Raw genomic sequence first — 9,950 nt, forward strand, 5'->3', positions numbered from 1 at the left:
ACTCGTGGGTTGAGACAAAACCAGTTTAATAGGTAAAGCAAAAGCCATGCCTGCAAGCAAAGCAAAACAAGGTATTCAGTCACTACTTCCCATCAGCAGGCAGGTGTTCAGCCATCTCCAGGAAAGCAGGGCTCCCTCACACAGAACCATTAATTGGGAAGACAAAAGCCATAACTCTGAACGTTCTCCCCTTCCTTTCTTCTTCTTCCCTCAGCTTTATATACTGAGCATGACATCATAATGGTATGAGATGCCCCTATGGTCATTTGGGGTCAGCTGTCCCAGCTGTGCCCCCTCCCAACTTCTTGTGTGCCCCAAGCCTACTCACTGGTAGGGTGCTTTGAGAAGCCAAAAAGACCTTGACTCCATTTAAGCACTGCTCAGCAATAACAAAAACATTCCTGTATTATCAACACTGTTTTCATCACAAATTCAAAACATCACACCATACTAGCCACTATGAAGAAAATGAACTCTATACCAGCAAAACCAGCACAGATATAGCTAAAACACCATTGTTGCTTCTGTTGTCGTTATAATTATTAAGCATACCAGTTGGAGGACTGATGTGACTTTCAAAGGTGCAGGGCTAATATTGAGAGAGGTAAACTTCCTGCCTACAAGGGGCCTGTTTCCTCAGATGGAAGAGTTTAGGTGGCACTCAGGTTCCAGGCAGGGAGGATGTTGATGTCTTCATGCCATAATCTTGTTATTAATCACAGTTAAGAACTAGCCTACTCTACAAGCTGGAACAATGTTTTTACCAGTCCAGAGGGCCAGAAGAAGACGAGAGTGGAGCGGCTCTCTTCTGTGGTTACCTCTATAGGCCAGTAGTGTGGTAGACCCACCTCTAGGCCCTCACATGCCAGTAGGAGCACATCAGGGATACAGCACATTGCAAGTTCATGCTGGCAGATCAAACTGGTGTAAAAAAACTTCACTGGGCTGACTTTTAACTGGCAAGCTTCCAAATGGACCAGAGAAAGTTCATCCTCCTACCTTCAGTGGGAAAGGGCTGAGCCTTTCATGAAGAACCGTGCACACTGGCTAATTCATAAAAATGAGTCCATGCACTTCCATTAATCCAGGCACTTCTGTGCAGCTAAATGGTTTGGTAATGCCCGGAGCTGACACTAGCAGTAGCAGAACTGTGACCCATGACAGGGATGGGGATGCCAGAGGTCTCTGCATCGTTATGCCCTAGTTCTCAGCTGTAGCAAGACTATCCCTAGCCAGATGTGACTCGGGGAGGCATGGACACTGCTCACTTCAGAGTCCAGGCTCAATTAAGAGTACGGCAGCATCACTCATGCTGCCTGTTCACCATTCCTGATTTATCAGGTGTCCTCTTGCTCCCTTAGTGATAGTCCTACACATTACAGGACCTTCACCACTGCAAAGTTCTTGCCTAATGGACTAGGATTGCTGCTGAGCAAATGGGCACATCTCTGGTTCACCTCTCCGACCCACACTCACTTGTAGTAGGGCAGGGCCACAGGACCCTGATCACACTGCAGCTGGAGTTGTTACAGCCTCCATAAAATGCTGTCTCTGGTTTCAGCTGTCTCTAAGATCCTGCTTCATTTCCTCTCCCAGAACAGCAGTGTAGCTGCTTATGCTTCGGAAAGGGCTATTGAATACTCAGAAACTACACTTGGCCTAGGAAGAGCTGGAGAGAGCTGGAGCCTGGGAGTATTTCAGGTGAGAAGTATTACATCTACTCACTTTGTGCTTCTCTTCCTTCCCTAGTATTTCACTTTCAGGAACCCGTTGTTGCTGTGTTTCTATTTTGGGACTTCTAGCAGGACTGATGAGCCATTCTGAGAAGGAGGAACAAGCAAACAAGAAGCTGGACAGAAAACCAGATAATTACAGGGGACAACAAATTAAAGCATTTTTTGGGGGGAATAAGAGTCAGAAAGTAAAAACTGTAACTATAGGGAGCTGAAAGGGGACGTAAACCAGCACATCTCTGTGCAGGCCCCACTGCCTCCTGAGGAGGTGGACACTTGCCAATATTGCTTTGAGCTAGGATGATGGAACAGGAGTAGGCCCAACAGCTTCCAGGATGTGTGTTCAAAAATCATCAGCTTGCATACCCATCTCATATTCTTGCTAGTGCTGACCTACTGTTATTAATCCCAAAGGCATTACAACCTGAAGAGAATTACACCCGCTGCACTACCTGTCTGAGAAGCTGCATTGGGTAATGCTGTGGAGACCCATGTTAACTGAAATTAAAGAGCCTAGTGGGATCTCATTTTCTTCTTCATTCATCAATCATTTTGTCTTCTGTTGTTCAGCTGTATATCCTGATTTCTCCCTTGCTTTTCTCTCTTGGCCACCACCCCACCTCATCCAAGGCTCTCTGGCCTTGGGCTAAACAGATGAGTATTAGCTGAAATTCAAAGCACGAATAGGGTACCTCTTGGTGTGCCAGGAATAACCCCTCCATCCTGCAGTAAGGGCACTGTCCCGTACCTTGCCTGCAGAAAAACTATTTTGTGGCAACAGTTCACTGAGGTGGGCCTTGGACTGTCAGGAACAAAGTTGGAGGATTCACAGCAGGGTCTGTACTCACCATCAGATGATATTGCAGGAAAAAATAATAAATTTGGAGCAGGTCACCATATTGCTGTTATAGGACCAAGATCAACTTTGGGCTGGTGTATATTATTCCTTCCTGGACTACCGGTCCTTTCTCGTGTAGAACAATGTGGTTGAAACAGCCCTAGCTTCTAATCCCCTTCACCTACTGATGCTTACAGAAGGTTCCTGTTTTCTTTCTTGGGTCTTAAACAAAATCCCTCCCATCAACCCACCTTCCCCTCCAAATTCAAATTCACATCTCATTTAATCTGCGGGCAATGTCATCTTCCTACTCCAAAGACCTGGGCCATCCAACCTGCCATCTTCTGCCAGAGAGTTGGAGTTTTAGGTACGCTGACCTTTCCAAGGTCAAAGTCTGACTGCATGTTTATTCTAAGGTACAGAAACATAGCAACATCTGGCAACATTTTTATCTTATATCAGGTGAACTAGCAATATGTCAGTAATTTCCACACTGCTATGGATAAAGCCTTCTCTGTGCGATGCTAAGCTATGAGCAATATTCTAGGATGCTGAAGTATAATGGCAAGAGACATGAATGGGTCTTCAAGTCTTGCGGATTTTCTTAACACTTAAGGTTTCCATTTTGTGCTCACCATGGACACTACACACTGTTGTATAGCTTTGTGCTGTTGTACTTTCTAGATTCTCAGATGAGACTCAGCTAAATTCTGTAGCATAATGAAGTTTCAAAGCAAGACACAAATGAAGATGTTTGAAGATATATGTGCTGATCAGGCTCAAATCCAGTTACCGCATTCCACAGCAGACCAGTAACTTATAAATCATGGTGCTGAATGGTTATGGACCCCAGTGTACTCAACCACATGTCCATCAAGTGATTTGATTTCTCCCTAAGAAAACAAAGAATTAACACTAGAATGGCCAGAAAGGAGGCATGTGGCATCCAGCCTGAGGACCTGGACAGGCACAAGAAAACTTCAGCCACACTATACATTGCTTGGAGTAATTTTATTCAGTTAATACAGGAGACACTCTCCAGCCAGCTTTAGGTACTCTCTCAGGCAGCAGGGGCTGGAGCTGCTGCCTCAGCCTGCAACTTTTCTGCCTGTCTTGATTGTCTCCTAAAAATCTGGAGACGGTGGCATGGCCAAAGGATGCTATAAACATAAATCAACTAGAAGAGACAGGCATGGTTCCCACCAGCCCCTGCCTTGCTCTTCACATACTCCTTTGTGCCTGCATATTGCAGACTCCAGTAGCAGCACATTCCCCAGTGACATCACACAGTGGGCTTCCTGCTTGGAGGGGTTGGAAATCATGAAACAAGCTGTTTCCAACATGATTCATTCAGATGTTTTGCGTTATTTGCAGGACAAACTGAAAACTGCTGCAAGGCCCAAAACACCAGTATCTTCTTTTTGACTTCTGCTTGTAGAGATAGCTCAGAGCTTTCAGTATCTCCTACCTCACCATTCTTCTCAGTGCTTCCAGTTGGAAAAGCAGGCTTTTTAACTGTGTTCTCCCAGTTTGCAGTGAACAGCTGGGACTCCAGTGTGGAAGAAGTGCTTTTCCAAGAAAAGCAAAGTTTCCAGAGAGCTGACATTTTCCCTTTTATCCTGCTGTTTCTACGATCATAAAAACAGGGAGAATAAAACCTTAAAATGAAGCAATATAATCCTTGGTAAATTAATTGTATTATATTATAATAAAAGCAGTAACATAATAATAATATTACATAAATACAAATAGCGTGAAGTATTTTCTGAAACATACACACATAGCCATAAAAGTGATCTTAATAAGAAATTCTCAAAACCAGAATGCATTACTCTGATTATTTCTTTGGAACAGATCAAAGTAGGAAAAATGTGGCCTCTCAAGAGGGTACTCACAGAATCTGGCTGCAGAATCAGCAGACATGAAACACCTGATCCTGGGGTATGGTCGCCAATGGACTCTCAGGAAGCCTTGTAAAGACCCAGAGCACTGGCTGCACCATCTGAACTTCCTGATGGTTTCTCATGTACTCCTTCTGCTGTGTCCAGCAATGCCCCAGCCAGTGATAAGAGTCTTCTCTGGTGACAGTATGAAGCTCACAGTTCAAGGCTGTAATGAGGAAGACTGCCAGGGATGCCTTTTCCAGTCTTGTAAATAACATTATGACGCACAATGTGAGCTTGAAAGCATGCTGCTGATGCTTGTTAGTATTCAAAGTCTGCCAGCAATGGAGGAAGACCCTAGCAGGAAGAAAGAAACATGGACATTAAAAATTAGATGCCAAAAGCTCAAGTTGTCCCTTCAACATGACCCAGAGTTTGAAAATACAGCATCTAGTCCAAGAGATCGCTCTGATCCACCTTCAGAAGGTCAGATAACCTCCCTTGGGACACAGCTTTCCAGACAACAGAGTAGCACCTTGGAATTTACTGTGCACTGTAAACCCCCCCTAGAAAGACAGACCACTCAGAAACATTTAAAAGGTGTCAGATTGCATAGCTGAATCCAGGGAAAGTGGAGATAGGTTCTGTGGAAAGGCAGAATTTTGGGGATTAAAAAGGCCCTCTAGAGGTCTCTAGTCCAACAATGTGTTTGCAGTATGGCTAACTCTTAAGCTGGATCTGGCAGCTCAGAGCAAAGTTCTCAGTTGTCTCCAGGGATGGAGGTCTGATATTTTCTGGGCATCTGTTCCAGTATAGCACCACTGCTGGGAGTGACTTTTTCCTTCTGTCCACTTGGAATTTCCCTTGTTGCAGCTTGTGCCTGTTGCCTCATTTTCCCTCCGTGCAGCTTTCAGGAGAGTCTGGCTCTGACTTTGCTGCCTTTATGTAGTGGAAAACTGCAGTTAGATCCCAATTAGCCTTATTTTTTTTAGGTCTCACAAAGCCATTTCCCTCAGCCTCTCCTTGTAGGGTAAGTGCTCCAGCACCCTGATCCTTGCAGTGGTACTCCATCAAAACCTCTCCAGTTCCTCAGTGTCTTTCTTGTGCCAGGGAGGCCAGGACTGGACACAATGGTCTGTATTTCTCCAAAGCATGTGCCTGAAATTATCTCTCCTCCTTACACCTCTGCGCTCAGGGGGTCTCGGTCTGCCCCAAGAATTGAGTCAATTGGTAATGGTTGATGAGAATTATCTGAGCATGCACAATTAGTGCAATGGGACTGGGTGTTCACAAGGGCTGAGCACATAGACCTTCCCATTCCTTCTGTGGACTACTGGTGGTTAGTCAGAACTACTGACAATGGGCCCTATTCACCTTCAGTTTGGTGACACAGCAAAGCAGTGGAGCAAGTGCCTGACTTTCAGGATGAGTGTATCAGTGTAAGCTTTCTAGCCACCAGGATTCTGCAGTAATCAACAAGGTTGCCAGGGGCACAGAGGGACAGATCACTTGTTAGCTGTCTCTTTAAAACCAAGACCTGAAGGCCATATTTGCCTCGTGCTGCTGTCCAGGGAACTGTGCCGAGTCGGCTGCAGTTTGTCAGTACTCACAAGCATTTAGCAGACAGCTCTGTTCAGCTCCCTAGTAAGCATCCCGCTATGCATTTGGTTGTGCACAAGCTGCTAATTATTTAATCATCTCAGGCATTAGGAGACTCAGGAAGGCAGAAAGCCAAGGGAAAAGTATCTCCTAAACTCTTACATTGCATTAACTATTTTGTTAGATCAGCTGACTGACCGGATAATGCGTATCCTGTCACCTGAATGTCTTATTCAAACAGAATAAGAAAGGTCAGGTCCTGAGGTATTAAAAGACCTCTGTACATTTTTCTCTATCAGAAATAAAACAAGGCATTTATAGCATCCTACAAACAGGTTAGTTTTTCTCCTTCTAGACTTTAAGTTCCTGTCTTATGTATTACGTATTTCTGTGCATCCTCTATCTCCTGACATGCATTCTGCTAGCTCCCATTCTACATATAGGGACCAGTTCAAGCAAGAACCGGCTTCCCCCACAAAGGGTGTGAGGGGAGCCAGGAAGTTAACTCCCGTCCTGGTCTTCTCTCCTGTTCAGTAGACCACCTTCTCTTTCTTCCATAGTAGGATATCAGGCCATACAAATAAATTCTGCAGTTGTATGGACTGCAAGTCATAGTGAATGCAGATCTCAGTTATATGATACACTTATGTGTAAGCTGTGATCCTGAAAGTGAATACACCCATCTAGGCTTTTGATCTTGCTCAAAACTTAACTAAAATCAGTAGCCCTGTCCTAAGAGGCAGACAGAGTGTACTTGAATCATGTTTATACAGCTGAATGAGCTTTTGGGATCAAATAGCTCCAGTAAGATGCAAGCTCATTAACGTGTAGCTAATCCATGTAAAGGGTTGAAATAATTTACCCTTTCCTTAGTAAAAAAAACAAGAGTTTTGCTAAATCTCTTCTCTACTCCTGGCCACAAAGGCACAATGTGGCAGCATAGTCCTTGGCAATTCCTTGACTGCTTGTCCCTCTGTTAATGCGGCATCAAGCCCGTGCTTATTTTTCCTACTATTGTTTCTGCTAACACCATTGCCAGGATCCTCTAAACCTCCTTTTCCTAGGATTTTGCATTACTTTTCACTCTCAGCATTTTCTTCAAGTGCCTACTAACCAAAAGGCTATAACAGAGCTCACTCAAATTAAAAAAGATGTATGAAGTGAAGCTCCAGGGCAAATAATCATCTTCTCCATGCTGGTATGCAACAAATATTTTCCACCAGTAACTGTAATCTGAGAAGAGAGATATCCAGTCACTCTTGATAAAAGGCACACCCAGTTCCTTCTTCATGAATATGTCAGTGAGTCACTTATTTCTTAGTAAGACAACAGTGAAGAGCAGGAGAAAGATATTTATCTGTGGGTATTCATGCAAGGGACCAACAATGACTTGCAACTACACAAATAAGTTAGTGGAAAGGGGAAGCAAAACTCTACAAATAGCAATATGTCTAAAAAGGGGAATTGCCAGAGAGAGAGAGATCACTATGGTGGCTTGGGCAACTCCTGTCACAGATAACACATCAGAGCATAAAGCCAAAGCACGTTGGACAAGTGAGAAGGAATCACTGAGTTGCAGGCTGCTTCTTTGGGAGGGACTGAAATGGGGAGAGGCACATGAAATCAGGGCTGCTCAGGCATAACTTTTGGCAGCCTTGTGCTTGATCACAGCACCTTTGGGTAAGACAATAAATTTGTTGCTTCAGTCATGAATCTGTCTGATTTATCTCAATGATCAGGGAAAACACGGAGTGAACACCCTAACATTTATCAGCTTTATATTGATCTTAGTGTTGATAGGATGGCCAGAGCTTCTGTCAGTGCTCTGATGGTATAATCCCAGAGACAGGTTCCCCAAGATAAGCAATGTCCTTTAGGTTTACAATTGACCTGGTAGGTTTTGTAGCTGCACACTCCATTAGGAAGTATCCAGACAGGTATGTGAGATTCATCTCTTCCAGTGTACATTCCTCTCTGTGAGCTACTCGTCTGGACTATTTTTACAGCCAAACATCAACAGGCAAGCAAGATATATGTACAAAAAAGACATACAAGACACAATTTTCCTCTGTGATGCATCATGTGAAAGTCTCCTTTAGATATACCTCCTTCTCTTCTCCACCTATCAAGGGACATCAATTACTTGCTGCAGATGGCAAGCTGACCTGCATAGATATGCTAGGAGGGACAGGTTCTGTCTTACGCTCAGGATTTTTCACCGTATGTAAAGGAGGCATGGATGGCTAGAGGAAGAAATAACTCCTTCTTCGGATTAAGTGAGAGGAAATGCCCATGCTGGTCCTGCTGCTATATAGGATTGGGGAAGAAATAAAGCAGAAGGAAGTGGCATTTTTGTGCTGACTAGTCCTCCCTAATGCCAGTCATCACCACTATTAGAAAGCATAACTGCTGAGAGTGCTTATTATCCCAGAACTTTCAATCCAGACCTAGACAAAGCCAAAGAGTAGTTGGATTACTTACAAGATTTATGATACGTATAACGACTCCATTCATTGCCACGTTCCTGAGACCTTGCTGGTTATATCTATCCAGGTGCTTGAACAGCTTGGCTGCACGTATTTTCAAGGTCACATTGGGATGCACCCCCAGGAACTCCGGAGTTCTTCTGCAGCATTTCCCATGGGGGGTAGTGTGGAAGAACGGCTCAGTGAGCAGGGACATCAGTATGTGCACAATCCAAACTTCGATAAAGAGGCCCGAGAGTCCGTGGACTCTCCTCGAAAACAGCAAAGGAAAAGAGTAAAAGAACTGGTAAACAGCAGGGGGGAGGAAGGCTCAATGGGATGGGGAAGAAAGGAGTATGCAAATATGAACCACATGCCAAGAGGGCAAGAACCAACGACCACTGGCTGCTGCCACGTGCACACCGCGTGCACGCAGGTAACAAACCAATCATGTTAGAAAGCAAACGCGTGCAAGGCTTGGAATGCTATGTATTCCCCCTGAATCCTGAATAAAGGGAACAAGAAGCTTAACTCATATTGAGTGTTGTCTTGATTCTGGCCAGCTCTCTGCAACAGGGTAGTAGATAGGACCCAGGTCATGAAGCAAAAAACTGATGGATTGCCTTTGAAACAATTTTCCAAGAAGTTGACTTCAGCATGTTGGGTAGAGTTGTTGGAGCACCAACTCTTCCAGAGAGTACTTCTGCTCCACCTGATTGCATACAGCAAGCACACCACCCTTGGATGTTGGCCAGGCAAATTATTTATCTTGAAGTAATTTGGCTGTATCTTCCACCTGTGATGAAAGTACCATAAGTACTATGATCTCACTCAAGTTTAACTTCACTGATTTCAGCAGTAAGGAATCTGCTTTCCCCTGACTAATCAAAGAGCAGAACCAAATCTCTTCTCCTTTTGTATGTTCCAGACCACTTCTACTAGGCAAAACTTGAGCTATTTTCCTGTTATTACTCATAATATCAATCTAGACAAAAACATTTTCACAGCCAAAGGTTCTTTATTTTCTTAGTATTAAACTGTTTCAAAAGCTGAAAAGATATCAGTGCCAAGGAAGAAACTATCAGTGCAGAAAGCAGTGTTATTTCTGACTAAGAAACACCTATGGGGTGGTACCACAGACCTGCCTGATTGTATACATTTTGTCTCTCGTGGTGACGAAGTTTGCCCGTATGACTCATTCGTCCCTTTACAGCTGAGGGTCTAGATGAAAACAATTCCAGGTGATCAAGGTTAGTTATTTATTTCGTAGAAGTCCACCCATAGCAAACTTAAGGATCTAAGAACCCTCATTTTATTGAAGAAAATAATTAATTTACTTAGAATTAACATACTAAAGGCACTTTTCCAGAGCTCTTAGCTCTTTAAGATGAGGAATTGCAAAATATATACAGGGAAATTATGTTTCAGCAGG

At 43.9% G+C, this 9,950-nt stretch overlaps 1 protein-coding gene across 1 annotated transcript; it reads right to left on the reverse strand.

Annotated features, from left to right (window-relative positions):
- Positions 1 to 4,775: 4,775 nt before the first annotated feature.
- On the reverse strand, positions 4,776 to 8,790 carry LOC104466318 (C->U-editing enzyme APOBEC-1-like; the record flags this gene model as incomplete). The annotated part of the gene is made up of 2 exons (XM_010079698.1): positions 4,776 to 4,811; positions 8,535 to 8,790. Coding segments are annotated over 2 exons (292 nt in total), but the record flags the coding sequence as incomplete, so codon positions are not given.
- Positions 8,791 to 9,950: the final 1,160 nt, after the last annotated feature.

This window comes from Pterocles gutturalis, unplaced genomic scaffold, assembly GCF_000699245.1.
Source record: "Pterocles gutturalis isolate BGI_N339 unplaced genomic scaffold, ASM69924v1 scaffold18499, whole genome shotgun sequence".
Lineage (NCBI taxonomy): Eukaryota > Metazoa > Chordata > Aves > Pterocliformes > Pteroclidae > Pterocles > Pterocles gutturalis.